The 17,466-nt window shown below is 36.5% G+C and overlaps 2 protein-coding genes across 2 annotated transcripts in view; both read right to left on the reverse strand.

Annotated features, from left to right (window-relative positions):
* The window catches only part of LOC142985332 (uncharacterized), a 98,765-nt gene that overhangs the window by 12,478 nt on the left and 68,821 nt on the right, over nt 1-17,466 (reverse strand). The gene's annotated exons all lie outside the window — the stretch shown is intronic.
* Nucleotides 8-16,651, reverse strand: LOC142984969 (uncharacterized). The gene is made up of 21 exons (XM_076132876.1): nt 16,586-16,651; nt 15,769-15,895; nt 15,288-15,460; nt 12,876-13,035; nt 12,335-12,429; nt 11,576-11,714; nt 10,741-10,907; nt 10,041-10,220; nt 9,545-9,688; nt 8,827-8,982; nt 7,754-7,912; nt 7,101-7,199; nt 5,499-5,609; nt 4,767-4,857; nt 4,283-4,398; nt 3,677-3,764; nt 3,083-3,222; nt 2,417-2,567; nt 1,733-2,067; nt 781-996; nt 8-16 (listed from the first exon to the last, which is right to left on the reverse strand). The coding sequence occupies exons 2-21, from the start codon at nt 15,887-15,889 to the stop codon at nt 8-10; spliced, it is 2,850 nt and encodes a 949-aa protein (XP_075988991.1). The 5' UTR covers nt 15,890-15,895; nt 16,586-16,651.

The following is a 17,466-nucleotide window of genomic DNA, read 5'->3' on the forward strand; positions in this document are numbered from 1 at the left end:
TTTGTCGTTAAATTTTCTACAATATTGCAAATTTCTTGTATGGTGTTCTGAAAAGAATAAAAAAATAAATATCATTGTACAACTCACACACGGTCATTTGATTCCAAGCTAAGCAGAGCTTGTACTGTAACCAAATAACTGATAAACATACTTATATACATAAATTGACATCCAGGCTCAGAACAAATGCTCGTGCTCATCACACAAAGATTTGTCCCGGGTGGGATTCGAACCCACCACACGCGGCGCTACGGTTGTTGCGGCGAGGTGACCGCGTTAACCACTGCGCCAAACGTGCAGTTAAACACAGAAAGAAATAGAAGTTAGTGAAGAACTACATATTATTATTGATAACGCTTGTTAAAGCATAGTTTAAGCAGCGGTGTTTGAAATGAAAACCTTTATAACAATGTTAGTCCCATGTAATAGGGGGCGAGCCTATAGAAAAGTTTTGAAAGGTAATGCCCGATCCAGGAATCGAATTCTTACACACATAGCAAAAATTCACACATAGGACACTTTTTACTACGGGAAACCTTTTCGCGCGGACTAAGTCGCGGGCAGAAGCTAATCCATACTAATATTATAAATGCGAAAGTAATTCTGTCTGTCTGTCTGTTACTCAATCACGCCTAAACTACTGAACCAATTTGCATGAAATTTGATATGGAGATATTTTGATACCCGAGAAAGGACATAGGCTACTTTTTACCCCGGGAAAATGACGCGCTCCCATGAGAAAATTCGAGTAGAAGCTAGTTTATATATAAAATTCCTTACCTCTTTCCTAAATTTAATCAATTCAGTAGAAAAAATATTGTAGAATAATAATAAACTTTGTAGTATTTTCACATCATGTACATCCAATTGTTTAATTTTGTCATTAAAATCCTTCATTACAATAGTCTTGTTTAAATTTTCATCAAAATCGAAAATCTGTTTGGATAACGCCAATATTTGTAATGCATTAGCCAACACGCCAGTATTGGAGCCAACCTAGAAACATATAAAATGTGTTTTATATTATTAGTGAACCTAATGTCAAAGTAGTTGAAGTGTTTGTCTGAACTCATGTTATGTTAACAAGTTAGACTTTTTACTACAAAAAATCTTTGCAGAACAAAGTCGCATTCAGAAGCTAGTTAGTCATCATCGCTTAGCCTTTCTTCCAACTATGTTGTAGTCAGCTTCCAGTCTCACCGGATGCAGCTGAATACCAGTATTGTACATGCAGCGACTGTCTATCGGACCTCCACAACACAGTTACCTGGGTTATAACACGATACTAAGTAACACTGCGCGTCACACTTTCAAGCTTCTGACTACTGTTAACGACTGTCAAAGATCTTTGAAAAAGACAGCCGGGTACAATTTAACGTGTCTTCCGAAACACGGAGGAATCCGATATGTATAAGATGGTCACCCATCCACAGAACAACCTCGGCAAGCGTCCCTTAACCTCAGAGATCGATCTGCGCGGCTGTTGTTAACTAAGCTAGTTAGTTAAATAATTTATTTCATAGTATCACTCACCGTGTGGGTAACGCTCAGTATGTTAACTTGTACATTACATAGATGTACGTGCAGTGATATTTGAGCTGAGCGTCTCCGTGCTTCGAGCACGTTACAAGTCTAACTTGTTAACATAACATGAGTTCAGACAAACACTTCAACTACTTTGACACTAGGTTCACTAACTATATGATAAATAAACGTTTTATATCATACTTACAGACACTCTTTCCAATATTTCAAAAACATTTTCGACGAAAAAATCATTTGTAAAATTTTTCAAAGAGAAAATATTTTTCAAAAATGTTATAACACATTCTAAATGCATTTTATTATCAATAAAGAACATGTTTTCAGTAATTTCAGCAGCCATTTTGTCAGTGTTGTTGAAAATATCAATTTTCTCTATATACAATTCGGTTGCAATTTTAAAAACTTCTATAGAAATTCGTGTAAATTTTATAATAATTTTTGGTAAATATTTTATCGATAAATTATTATTCTGCTGAAGGGTAGTAATAAATATTCTTGTTATATCAATTCCTGCGTTGTGATCTGAAAGAAAATAATTGATTTAAGTTTTTTTAAAGTCAACTCCCGCACTAAGAATTGCTCTTGTGTCGAGACTTTTACAAACATACAAACAACGGACACAAAGTACAACCAGACACGAAACAATCATTTGTGGATAGCACAAACATTTGTTTGGGAGGTCGTGGGTTTGATTCTCACACGGAACAATTATTTGTGGATCGCACAAATAATTGTTTCGTGTTTGCTTGTACTTTGTGTCCGTTTGTATGTTTGTAAAAGTCCCGACACAAGAGCAATTCTTAGAGCGGGAGTTGTCTTTAAAAAAAACAAGAAAAACAGAAAAACAAAAAAAAAAACAAGAGAAACATACATTGAGTCCGGTCCATCATGTTGAGGAGTTGTTCTCCGAGCATGTCGAGGAGTTCAGCCGCCGCCTCAGACCCTGGGCTTTGAAGGAGTACCACTTGAAGACATTCACACAAGAGCTGTCTTACTTCCTGACGAGGTTCCTGAGTTATCGACTAGAAAATAAATAAAATTAAAAAATATCTCTGGCACAAAACTCTTAGTGCGCGTTCCCACTATGTCGTGACGACAGATAATCGTGTAGTTTTAAGCGAAGCGCCGAAGTGTGATGTTATATAGCCTATAACCTTCCTCGATAAATGGGCTATCTAAAACTGATAGAATTTTTCAAATCGGACCAGTAGTTTCTGAGATTAGCGCTCTCAAACAAACAAACAAACTCTTCAGCTTTATAATATTAGTATAGACTAGCTGACCCGCGCAACTTCGCTTGCGTCACATAAGAGAGAATGGGTCAAAAATGTTCCCCGTTTTGGTAATATTTTTTACTGGTACTCTGCTCCTATTGGTCGTAGCGTGATGATATATAGCCTATAGCCTTCCTCGATAAATAGGCTATCTAACACTGAAAGAATTTTTCAAATCGGGCCAGTAGTTCCTGAGATTAGCGTGTTCAAACAAACAAACAAACAAACTCTTCAGCTTTATAATATTAGTATAGACAACTTACATCAATAGCTAATTGTACAGTCTTCATCGTGCTGCACATTTTCAATACCGGCGTAACGTCTACTGAGCCACTGCTCCTCATCATAGCATGGATGGTCTTCCACGCGAGGGTCTGGAGACCAGGGTCTGGTCTATCACGAACTAGAACAGATAAACATCAGGTCGGGGAAAAACTCTTTTCGCATTATAGTATGTATGAACTTGTAATAAAATCTTTTCTCTTCACAAAAAAGCTCGATATTTGGGTACCTCACGAGCTCACTGAAAGAAACCTAATGAACCGTGTACTCATTTGTGATTCTTGAAGCCAAAGAGATTTATTACAAGTTCATACATACTATAATGCGAAAAGACTTTTTTCCCGACCAGATATATGTATGTATGGATGTTTGTTACTCTTTCACGCAAATACTTCTGAACCGATTACGATGTCATTTAGTATATAGGTAGCTGAAGAGCCAGAATAACACATAGGCTACTTTTTATCCCGGAGTTCCCGAAAGATCGGGATTTACACGGGAAGGGTTTCCACGCGGACGAAGTCGCGGGCGGCCTCTAGTTAGAGCATAATTTTAAAAGTTTATAAATTACTTACGAATAACTGTTATTATAGTTATCAAACAGTGTAAAGTTTCAAAATCTTCATTTGTAATAGACAGCTGCAAGATTCTTAGCAGATCAATCTGAAATAATTACATTTATATTGGTACATAATGATAATAATAATGTTCTCCTAGCCAATATACAGCTACGGCGGTCAGTTTCATTGAAACTGGCCATCTGTCAGGACTTTGTTTATAGTGTCCAAGTGCGTGCACAATACACAGGTACACTCTCTATTCCATCACTCTCATAGTCTGGTGGGACGGATAACCGACACGACCAGTGAGAGGTCAGGCGCAGGACAATAGGCGACACGTGCTTTACTACATACAATTAAATAAATATCATTGCACAACTCACACACGGTCATTTGATTACAAACTATGTAGAGCTTGTACTGTAAATAACTGATAAACATACTTATATACTTGTAAATACATACTTATATAGTTACATGAACAAGCTCAGAACAGATACTCGTGCTCATCACACAAATATTAGTCCCGGGTGTGATTGGAACCACACGCGGCGCTACGGTTATTGCGGCGAGGTGACCACGTTAACCACTGCGACTAACGTGCAGTTAAAATTAACTTACTTTATAGTTCTTCGCTTCAACAGTATTAGGTATAATGATAAATAATTTATTTTTCAATTCTTTTGAGTACAGATCTTGTGAGAATTGTTCTTTAATCAATAAATTCTCGTATTCACCTGAAAACATTTTTTTATTTATTTATTTATTTTAAAAAAGACAACTCCCGCACTAAGAATTGCTCTTGTGTCGAGACTTTTACAAACATACAAACAACGGACACAAAGTACAGACATACAGACATAGAGACAGACGCGGGAAGCGACGTTGCTTTATACTATGTTTGTATATATAATTCTTCTGTAAGTATGTATGTCACTGAACTTCTCTTAAACGACTGGACTGATTTTGATGAAATTTTTTGTGTGTGTTCAAGGGGATCTGAGAATGGTTTAGATTCACAATTTTGTCCGCTGGACAATATTTTTTTGACGTGTAGACAGGACAACGTCTGTCGGGTCCGCTAGTGTAGTTATATAATACTTACATAGAAACAAAGATATATTTCTTTCCAAAACTCTGTCTGTGCTATTCGTAATAATCAAATTCGATTTCAACTTTAAAATCTGCTTCAAAATCTGAAAAAAACATGACATATAAATAACCTGTTATCATTAATTTAGTCAGACTCCACAACACAGTTACCTGGGTTATAACACGATACTAAGTAACACTGTGCGTCACACTTTCAAGCTTCTGTCTACTGTTAACGACTGACAAAGATCTTTGAAAATTACACCCACGATTTAACATGCCTTCCGAAACACGGAGGAACTCGATATGTGTAATATGGTCACCCATCCACAGACTAACCTCGGCAAGCGTAGCTTAACCTCAGAGAACGATCCGCGCCGCTGTTGTTAACTCAGCCTAAGGTTGGATATTTTAAACATTTTTTTATAGAAAAAATACAAAATAGATGACAGTACTAGTTTCCCGTGGTAAAAAGTAATCTATGTATGAATCTAGGTCGATATTAGTTCAAGCGGTCGAAAATCTAAGAAGATTCATAAACTCTCATCCCCTATTTTATCCCCTTAGGGGTGGAATTGATCAAAATCCTTTCTTAGCGGATGCCTACGTCATAACATCTACCTGCATGTCAAATGTCAGCTCGATCCGTCCAGTGGTTTGTGCTGTGCGTTGATAGATCACTATGTCAGTCAGTCACCTTTAAGTTATATATATTATATATATATAGATTTGTTTTTAAACTTACAGTTTGAACAACTAAAAAGTCCAAATCGTTGTTTTCCTTCAACAATTGCTCCATTTCTGATACAGCTTTTATTAATAAATTTGGTTCGGCATTATCTTTTGTGAAAATAGTCTGAAAAAAAATATAAATATCATTGTACAACTCACACACGGTCATTTGATTACAAACTAAGCAGAGCTTGTACTGTAACGAGGCAATGAAATTACTACAAAATTCCTGAAATTTCTTAGTCTCACTGAAATTACGGGAAATTGAAAAAGATTTTAAGTAATTTTAGTTAAAAGTTCATTAATTTTACTAAGACGTTAAGTAATTTCAGGAAATGCCTAGTAAATTTAGTTGAATATTATTTAGTTTCAGGAAATGTTTAGTTATTTCAGTAAGACGTTAAGTAATTTCAGGAAATGTTTCATAATTTCAGCAAGACCTTAAGTAATTTAGGAAATGTTTCTGAATTTCAGTTATATGTTAAGTAATTTCAGGAAATGTTTCATAATTTCAGTTATATGTTAAGTAATTTCAGGATATGTTTCATAATTTCAGTAAGACTTTAAGTAATTTCAGGATATGTTTCATAATTTCAGTAAGACTTTAAGTAATTTCAAGAAATGTTTCATAATTTCAGTTATATGTTAAGTAATTTCAAGAAATGTTTCATAATTTCAGTGAGACGTTAAGGAATTTCAGGAAATGTTTCATAATTTCAGTTATATGTTAAGTAATTTCAGGAAATGTTTCATAATTTCAGTTATATGTTAAGTAATTTCAGGATATGTTTCATAATTTCAGTAAGACTTTAAGTAATTTCAGGATATGTTTCATAATTTCAGTAAGACTTTAAGTAATTTCAAGAAATGTTTCATAATTTCAGTTATATGTTAAGTAATTTCAAGAAATGTTTCATAATTTCAGTGAGACGTTAAGGAATTTCAGGAAATGTTTCATAATTTCAGTGAGACGGTAAGTGATTTCAGGAAATGTTTCATAATTTCAGTTATTTGATAAGTAATTTCAGGATATGTTTCATAATTTCAGTGAGACGTTAAGTAATTTCAAGAAATGTGTAGTAATTTCAGTTATATAATAAGTAATTTCAGGAAATGTTTCATAATTTCAGTTATATAATAAGTAATTTCAGGAAATGTTTCATAATTTCAGTTATATAATAAGTAATTTCAGGAAATGTTTCATAATTTCAGTTATATAATAAGTAATTTCAGGAAATGTTTCATAATTTCAGTTATATAATAAGTAATTTCAGGAAATGTTTCATAATTTCAGTTATATAATAAGTAATTTCAGGAAATGTTTCATAATTTCAGTTATATAATAAGTAATTTCAGGAAATGTTTCATAATTTCAGTTATATAATAAGTAATTTCAGGAAATGTTTCATAATTTCAGTTATATGTTAAGTAATTTCAAGAAATGTGTAGTAATTTCAGTTATATGTTAAGTAATTTCAGAATACGTGTAGTAATTTCAGTAAGACGTTAAGTATTTTCAGGAAATGTGTAGTTATTTCAATGAGATGTTAGGTAATTTTCAGGAAACATCTATTTTCAGTTAAATATTCAGTAATTTAATACATTTTTCACTTACCATCAATGAAAGAAGTAAATCATTATTATTTTTATCTTCGAACGTAGAAACCAGCGCGTTTAAATTGTTATTCTTGTCAAACATTTCAGCGCAAATGTACTGAAAATAATTATTAATCATTTTCAAAGTTCTAGAAGGTATGCAAAGTCCCCAACCCGCACTTGGTCAGCGTGGTGGACTCAAGGCCCCTCCCTCATTACGGGAGGAGACCCTTGCCCAGCAGTGGGACATTGATGGGTTAAATTTATTATTAGAATTATTTTTAGGGTCTCGTAATAAATTGTAAATTTCTCCTGGTCATTACAAACTTCATGATTCTAACTTTTATAGTTTACGCTGTGCAATGATTAATTATCAGTCAGAAGAAGTAATTTTATATGTATAGATAAATATTATAAAGCTGAATAGTTAGTTTGTTTGTTTGAACGCGCTAATCTCAGGAATTACTGGTACGATTTGAAAAATTCTTTCAGTGTTAGATAGCACATTTATCAAGGAAGGCTATACACTATATATCATCACGCTACGACCAATAGGAGCAGAGTACAAGTAAAAAATGTTACAAAAACGGGGAAAAATTTCACCCATTCTCTCTTATGTGACGCAAGCGAAGTTGCGCGGGTCAGCTATAGATAAATATTTGGACTACTTACATTAGAAGATAATACTTCACTAGGTTTGAGACAAAGAGTGTTGGTTATTTCAACAACAATAGGTTTAAATACATCTATTAAATGAGCACGATCTCCTGTCTCGCTCGCACACAATACAAAAGACAGCACGGAGGACAAAGATAGCAGTTTTTCAGTATCCTGAAACAATAGGAAATATAATTTTAAAAAATTTGATCGATCTTTAAGATTAAGCGACACCTGTCGAGGTTGATTTGTGGATGGGTGACCGTAAACATATCGAGTTCCTCCGTTAAGGTGCGTTAAATTGTGGGCAATTTTCAAAGATCTTTCGTTAACAGTAGTCAGAAGCTTGAAAGTGTGACGCGCAGTGTTACTTAGTATCGTGTTATAACCCAGGTAACTGTGTTGTGGAGGTCCGATAGACAGTCGCTGCATGTACAATACTGGTATTCAGCTGCATCCGGTGAGACTGGAAGCTGACTACAACATAGTTGGAAAAAAGGCTAAGATGATATATTTCGGTACAGAACTTTTCATCGTTTCACATAAATGACGTTTAGTCTATATCGCTGATTGTTGGCAGCTCCTCGCATGATCAATTATTGTATCAACCACATTGTAAAACTTTTGGCGATTGAAAAGAGTGTGTGTGTTTGTTGCTAGCTCTTCTCATAAGGCTTTCTGAGCTAGTGGTAGATTCAGTAATTGTAACGACTATCATAAGTGTCAATATTTGACCTGAATGAATAACCCTCAGTTTCTGAGGTACATTTAGCGGTAGTTTATCTAATCAATACCGTTTTTTTGTATGAGTTTTAACGCTATTGAATAGATAAACTGCCGCTAAATGTACTCAAAGACCGGGGGCATTTTTTTAAGGCGACTCCCGCACTAAGTATTGCTCTTGCGTCGCGGGGACTTTTACAAACATACAAACAACGTACACAAAGTACAACCAGACCAGAAACAATTATTTGTGGATCACACAAATGATTGTTCCGTGTGGGAATCGAACCCACGACCTCCCGACGTAATGGTAGCGGCGTGGCGACCTAAACCACTGCGCCACCAGTCACCGCCAGTTTACATACCTTTTCTTGCAAGTAGTGGTTCAACTGGCCTGCAATATGGTCCAGGGTGTCTTCAAATGCTTTCAGACCCTCGTCGTCAGACAGGAGACCCCTCCATAGATCGCTGAAGACCTCCAAGTCTTCAACACTTAAGTCCACCAATAACTGTATTGCCATCTAAAAAATTTAAATGAAATTTTTTTGTTGTTTTTTTAGTTTTTTAAAAGATTACAAGTTCATACATACTATAATGCGAAAAGACTTTTTCCCCGACCTAATATGTTGTAAAAGACAACTCCCGCAAGAATTGCTCTTGTGTCTTGACTTTTACAAACATACAAACAACGGACACAAAGTACAACCAGACCCGAAATAATTATTTGTGAATCGCACTAATATTTGGGAATCGAACGACCTCCCGACGCAATGATATCGGCGTGGCGACCTAAACCATTGCGCCACGTAGGCAGTCAGACATATATTAGGTCGGGGAAAAGTATTTTCGCATTATAGTATGTATGAACTTGTAATAAAATCTCTTTGGCTTCAAGAATCACAAATGAGTACACGGTTCATTAGGTTTCTTTCAGTGAGCTCGTGAGGTACACAAATATCGAGCTTTTTTGTGTAGAGAAAAGATTTTATTACAAGTTCATACATACTGTAATGCGAAAATACTTTTTCCCCGACCTAATATATCTAAGTGTGTATGCACATATATATGTATGTATGTACCTACCTTTCTTACATCTTGAGGCGCTTTCAAAACACTTTTAACCACAATATTTAACCTCAGGGCTGCAGGTATATTGTTATAAAACAATATGGTTGCCGCTAATAGAGGTTTTACAAAACTTTCACGAGATTCCAGAAAAAGAGAGACCTGAAACAAACAAATAAATCTATACTAATATTATAAAATTTTAGTTTGTTTGTTTGAAAGCGCTAATCGCGGGAACTACTGGTCCGATTTAAAAAATTCTTTCAGTGTTAGATAGTCCATTTATCGAGGAAGGCTATATATCATCACGCTACGACCAATACGAGCAGAGTACCAGTGAAAAATGTAACAAAAACGGGGAAAATTATGATTCTCTTATGTGACGCAAGCGAAGTTGCGCGGGTCAGCTAGTTCGCCACTAAAATGGCCGTGCAGCTTTTTTTTGCTCGACTTGCGGGGCCACTGCCGTGCCCCCAGATATATACAAATACACATAGCTAGTAGGATTACTCACTAAATCAGCATCCTGGTAGCTCAAAGCTCTCTTCCTTAGCTGAAATTCCACCTTATCAGGTCTACAGGCATCAAACATATTCAGTCTTGGCTGTACTTTGATCAATATTCTCATAGCCGTGTGCCTTTGTAAGTACGAGTCAGTTCCAATACGATGATACACCTCCGATCGTAATATCTCCTGAAAATAATAAATATTATTGTACAACTCACACACGGTCATCTGATTACAAACTAAGCAGAGCTTGTACTGTAAATAACTGATAAACATACTTATATACTTGTAAATACATACTTATATAGCTACATGAACAAGCTCAGAACAGATACTCGTGCTCATCACACAAATATTAGTCCCGGGTGTGATTGGAACCACACGCGGCGCTACGGTTATTGCGGCGAGGTGACCACGTTAACCACACAGACAAACGTGCAGTTAATTTGAATTCAGTACTTGACTACCAGTCAAATCAGCTACTCTTTATGAAATGTCAAAAACACATTTTAGTATAGAAATACGGTGTAGTGATGTCTCAGTTTGCATGCCTAACAGTTCTTAAAGGTATGCAAAGTTCCGCACTTGGTCAGCGTGGTGGACTCAAGGCCTAACCCCTCCCTCATCACGGGAGGAGACCCTTGCCCAGCAGTGAGACAGTAGTGGGTTATATAAATAATTTTATATATTTAATTATTTCTAATACCTTGATCTTATGTTCAGGTAAATCTTCAAATAGCACATCATAGACGGCAATTAAAGCATTTTTCACATTAACACTATTAGTCTCCCATAGAAAGAGCCTCAATACTTTGTCTCCTGCCAACCTCTCCTTGAATAACGCAGCGTGATGATGCAATATTGATAACAGTGCTAGAACAAAATTATTTTATTATTCTACTATAAATCATCAGTCTAGTCTTTCTTCCAACTATGTCGTAGTCAGCTTCCAGTCTCACCGGATGCAGCTGAATACCAGTATTGTACATGCAGCGACTGTCTATCGGACCTCCACAACACAGTTACCTGGGTTATAACACGATACTAAGTAACACTGTGCGTCACACTTTCAAGCTTCTGACTACTGTTAACCACTGTCAAAGATCTTTGAATATGACAGCCGGGTACAATTTAACGTGCCTTCCGAAATACGGAGGAACTCGGAATATATAATATAGTCGCCCATCCATGGCAACAGCCTCGGTAAGTGTAGCTTAACATCAAAGATCGATCCGCGTGGTTTTTGCTAACTAAGTCACGAGCATTGAATACTTTTTCCCCAGGAAATGTTTCATGCGGACAAGGTTACTTATTATCCATACTAATATGCGAAAGTAACTCTGTCTGTCTGTCTGTTACTCAATCACGCTTAAACTACAGAATCAATTTTCATGAAATTAGGTATGGAGATATTTTGATACCCGAGAAAGGACATAGGCTACTTTTCACCTCGGGAAAATGACGCATTCCCATGGGAAAATTCAGGTGTCGGACGAAGTCGCGGGTAAAAGCTAGTTAGTTAATAAATATAGAATACTCACGGTCAATACATTTCGATATTTTCGCACATTTTCTTGAAAAATCATCGTAAAAATGATTCAATTCCATCATAGGTATGTTTGTACCGAAATTCACTAACAGACCGTCTATGCCCTGAAGGACTGCATTCACTATAGTGTCCTGAAATATTTAAATATATATGTACAACTCACACACGGTCATCTGATTACATAGCCAGTTGCGTTCACCGGTCGGTAAACGATCTGTGGGCAAGCAAACCTTGGCGCGGTCATTCCATAGATGGGTGACCGTATAGTGGTATTTGAACTGGGCGTCTCCGTGCTTCGGAGGGCACGTAAAAAGTCGGTCCCGGTTGTTGTCTATTCAAATAACAGTCGTTAAGCCACGTCAAAGGTCCCTCGGGCGGCTTGAATAACTTTGACACTAGGTTGACCACTAACCATACGATAAGAAGAAGAATATATCATTGTACAACTCACACACTGTCATTTGATTCCGAACTAAGCGGAGCTTGTACTGTAACCAGATAACTGATAACACATATCCATCCATCGTATGGTTAGTGGTCAACCTAGTGTCAAAGTTGTTCAAGCCCGAAAGGCCTTCAACATGGCTTAACGACTGTTATCTTAATTGACAACACGGAGACGCCCAGTTCAAATACCACTATGCGGTCACCCATCTACGAAATGACCGCGCCAAGGTTTGCTTTACCCACAGATCGTTAACCGACCGGTGAGCGCAACTGGCTAAGATCGCCTACAAATCATTTCACTTACAGTCCTATTAGCAGGCTGCAACATCTTCAAATAAATTCTCCATATTCTTATATATTCGTTCTGAACACATTCCGGGTAATAGCGACAAATGGTACCTGAAAATAACATTAATATGATATACAGTTAGTGGTCTAGTGTCAAAGTAGTTGAAGTGTTTGTCTGAACTCATGTTATGTTAACAAGTTAGACTTGTAACGTGCTCGAAGCACGGAGACGCTCAGCTCAAATATCACTGCACCTACATCTATGTAATGTACGCGTTAACATACTGAGCGTGTGAGTGAAAACACTTGTGGAGGAACGAGGTGATCATGTTCCTCCAACACAAAGGGAGGATCCTCCGACCAGGCGAGGTGATCATGCCTGGTGGGCCTAGGCTGCCCGACTGTTGTAGCCGGGAACTTGTATATATAGTCAGTTGCAGTGCAAACTTCGATAGCGCGATTCAGGACTTGTGACGTCAGTCGCACTGCGCGTGGTGGTTGGTTGTGCGCTGGTCCCAGTAGATGTCGCTGTATGTAGCGATCCGCTACACACTTACCCACAAGCAAGGCGAGAGGTGCCTTACAAGTCGAGGCACCTTCTAAAGCATTTATATGCCCCCTGACGTCGCCTGCATCCACTCCAGGATTCTTCAAAACATTGATAAGACATAGTATCGATTCTTTTTTAGTTAACGCATCAAACGGCAGGACGCAGAGCTGAAAAGAAATATATAATATACTATACTAATATTATAAAGCTGAAGAGTTTGTTTATTCGTTTGTTTGTTTGTTTGTTTGAACGCGTTAATCTCGGGAACTACTGGTCCGATTTGAAAAATTCTTTCAGTGTTAGATAGCCCATTTATCGAGGAAGGCTATAGGCTATATATCATCACGCTACCATCAATAGGAGCAGAGTAACAGTAACAAATGTTACAAAAACGGGGAAAATTATGATCATCTTAAGTGACGCAAGCGAAGTTGCGCGGGTCAGCTATGTACTATAAACCGCCGCGACTTTGTAGGCGTGGAAACTCTTTCCCTGTAAATCCCGATCCCTCGGGAACTCCGGGGTAAAAAGTAGCCTATGTGTTATTCTGGGTCGTCAGCTACCTATATACCAAATTTCATCATAATCAGTTGAGTAGTATTTGCGAGAAAGAGTAACAAACATCCATACATTCTCACAAACTTCCGCATTAATAGGATTAGTAGGATATCAGTCCAATTATAGAAAAGACATTCGGACATCCATCCCAACCTTCCGAACCTGAAGCAACACACCAATGAGTGTTCCAAGTTATGTGTGTATTAGTCATAATGATCACTTGTTACAACGGTGAAGGAAAACATCGTGATGCAACCTTGCAAGCCTGAGCGTTCTATAGAACAGTTCTTGAAGGTATGCAAAGTCCTAAACCTTGGTTAATGTGGTGTACTCAAGGCCTAACAACTACTCAAGACCCTTGCTAAGCAGTGGGACTTTAATGGGTTAAATTTATTTTTGTACAACTCACACACGGTTGTTAGATTACAAACTAAGCAGAGCTTGTACTATGGTAACCAAATAACTGATAAACATACTTATATACTTCTAAATACATACTTATATAGATAAATTGACATCCAGGCTCAGAACAAATACTCATGCTCATCACACAAAGATTTGTCCTGGGTAGGATTCGAGTGACATATAAGTAAACTAGTCCCAAAAATTAAGGGATATAAAAAAAGAATCCAAATTTTTGGGTGATTTTCAACAAGCTGTAACTCCGAGGAAAATGGTCGTACAGAAAAAATAAAAAAAACAAATTGTAGCTCCAAGTGTCTAGTTTTTAGATATGACCAAATTTTTTTCTGTCTAAAATCTTTATTTTTTCGATTAAAAAGCAAATCGCGTGCCTATGCTCACTCCACGACATCGTCGAGCCCGATTGGCTTATGCGCATGACCATCACGATTGGGGTCGTAGACAGTGGACCAGTGTCTTATGGACTGACGAATCTCGATTTTGACTTCATGGCAGCGATAGACGATCTCTCGTTTTGCGATTTGCTTTTTAATCGAAAAAATAAAGATTTTAGAGAGAAAAAATTTTTTTTATTAAAAAAATGAATAAAAATCACAAAATTGCTCACAATGGTGATTTTTGCAACAACAAAGAATTTGAAGCTTCGGGGCACAATGAAAACAAAATCGCAGCGCGTTGAATTTTTGAGGGATTTTAGGGGACACTTTGAGGTTGAAAAATTACCGACGATATCCTTCGTTCATCCATTTTATCCAAAGTTATACTAAGTTATCCAAATATCCTTAACTTCGCGAATTTTTGTCTTTTTTTCAGTCCGAGGTTTCAATTCAAAAAAAATTTTTTTCTTAGAAGATGTTTACATTTTCTTATAGAGAATATTGTGCAGTTTTCAAAACCCTCCTTTGATTTCCTGTACGATCATTATTTCCGGAGTTATTGAATATCAAAGTCAAAAATAACTTTTTTGCTTTGATTGACGATAACTCCGTGGCAAATCGTCGTACAGGCTTTTTGAATACGGCAAATTAAAGAGGATTAAATTTTCTAAAAGAACTTTAGAACGAAAGAATCAAAAAAAAATTTTTGAATCCCGTGGACCTTTTTTTAGGAGGGAAAAAATTTGGTAACATTTTTTTTTGGTAGTTTTCGTAGGATTTCTCCAGATCTGGCCATGACAAAAAATTTTCATGGTCATATCTTAAAACTAGACACTTGGAGCTACAATTTGTTTTTTTTATTTTTTCTGTATGACCATTTTCCTCGGAGTTACAGCTTGTTGAAAAACACCCAAAAATTTGGATTCTTTTTTTATATCCCTTAATTTTTGGGACTAGTGTATATGTTATCAGTTATCTAGTTACAGTACAAGCTCTGCTTAGTTTATAATCAGATGACCGTGTGTGAGTTGCATATTATTGCTTATTATAAGAGGAATTACCTCGACAATGTCAGCCGAGTACTTGTCCATTTGGGCCCAATGTTTGATCACAATCTTGGACATAAGTTTGAATGCATCGCCAATGTTTTTCATCCATGATTCATCTGCACGTTTGGCTTGAATGATAGTGAACACGTTTATCGGCTTGAAAAACAGTGTCTGAGTCAGCCAGTCTGTAACAAAATATTATTAAGTGCAATGGGCCTTGAATTAATTCCAAAGAGGGACTATTATTGATATCTAATTGATAACATATCAATTCATATCATTCAAATTCTTCTCTTACTAAGTGACTGATGTACAACGCACAGTCGAAACTACTGAGCGTACAAACTTGACATTTGCTATGAACATTCCTTAGTAAGTGTAGAATAGCACAAAGAGAGGATTTGTGGAAATAACCTCCCCCCCTCCATTTCAGTGAAATTCCACTCCAACAAAGCTACAGGCTTAAGTTAGATTAGATAAAATTCAAGTGTACCTATTTCAAACGGTGCAAGGTCAGTCGTCAGTAGAGAACTTGCTGTAGCCAGAGCCTTCGCAAGATGCTTCGGTCCAGGGTCATCAGGATACTCGGCCACCAGATCACACCAGCGCTCCATCGTTCACTGTTCAACATATTTATCTATACTAATATTATAAAGCTGAAGAGTTTGTTTTTTTGTTTGAACGCGCTAATCTCAGAAACTACTGGTCCGATTTGAAAAATTCTTTCAGTGTTAGATAGCCTATTTATCGTGGAAGGCTATATATCATCATGCTACGACCAAAAGGAGCAGAGTACCAGTAAAAAATGTTACAAAAACGGGGAAATTTGTTACCCATTCTCTCTTATGTGACGCAAGCGAAGTTGCGCGGGTCAGCTAGTTAGATCATAAACTGTGTACATAGTTGTTACAATATAATAATAGTTCCAATTGTTACCCGTTTTGGGGGTTGCATTTTTAAGGGTACTTTTACTTATCCCTATTAAGAATCTATTTTATTAGTAGTGTTATAAACTGAACACACGTTTATTTTTAAGTTACTGTCCCACTGCTGGGCTTCTCCGTACGTATTTAAATATTTCAAAACAGGTAGGTATGTTTATCGAAGTTTTACAATGGCGAAAACATAATTACGTGATAGAAATAAACATCTGAAATTATTTACTCATTGCTTCATTTTTGAAAATATAATGGTAAAAAAATATTTAAATATGAAAGGATTATAATTACAAACACAAACTATTACAGAATAAATTATACAACATCAAACCCCAACCCTTAAAAAAGTTTAATTTTTCTAATTAGACTTACGCGGGAAAATGAAATTTTCCTTATTCCTTAAATTTCCGATTCAATTGAAATTGATTCCGATGAAAGATCCAAATAATATAACAATTTGTTTGAAAATACATAGAGTAAGATCCCAGAGCTGCCAGACCTACGTCATTTTAGCAAAGCTGAAACTTTGAGGATTGTTAGTATAAAGGGTCTGTTAAGAGGTATGCACATCCACTACCTTGAAAGCGGGGCCGTTTCTGAGGTAGCGCGGAGTGAAGGTGCGTAAAAAACGACCCAACCCACGTTATAGTAGCAAAGTTGGTTTTCAGATATGTTATTAATGATATTATGTAGAATTAAAATTGACTATTGCCAGAACGTTTCCCGGGGCCATTACTTCTGCCAGACGCCTTAAATGTTATAAAAAAATGAGGTCAACTACGTCATAGTAGCAAGCCTAAATTTTATATATGTTATTAAAGGTACAATTTTAAGACCCCCTGTATGCGGACAGACCATTCCGCAGGGCCCTTCGTCCCCTAGACGCCATTAAACTTTCCCTATGAGTGCGAGAGTAAGAGCATTATTCATACGCATAAATAAAAACAATTGAATTAAAAAAATAAAAATTGAAAAATTATTGAATACTAACTGACCCGCGCATCTTTGCTTGCGTCACTTAAGAGAAATAGGTCAAAATGTTACATAAACGGGTTATGTAACATTTTTCACTGGTACTCTGCTCCTATTGGTCGTAGCGTGATGATATATAGCTTATAGCTTTTCTAAATAAATAGGCTATCCAACAGTAAAATATTTTTTTATTCGCACCAGTAGTTCCTGAGATTAGCGCGTTCACACAAACAAACAAACTTCTCAGCTTTATAAAATTAGTATAGATTAAAAGTACTTGG

Source organism: Anticarsia gemmatalis, chromosome 29, assembly GCF_050436995.1.
Source record: "Anticarsia gemmatalis isolate Benzon Research Colony breed Stoneville strain chromosome 29, ilAntGemm2 primary, whole genome shotgun sequence".
Lineage (NCBI taxonomy): Eukaryota > Metazoa > Arthropoda > Insecta > Lepidoptera > Erebidae > Anticarsia > Anticarsia gemmatalis.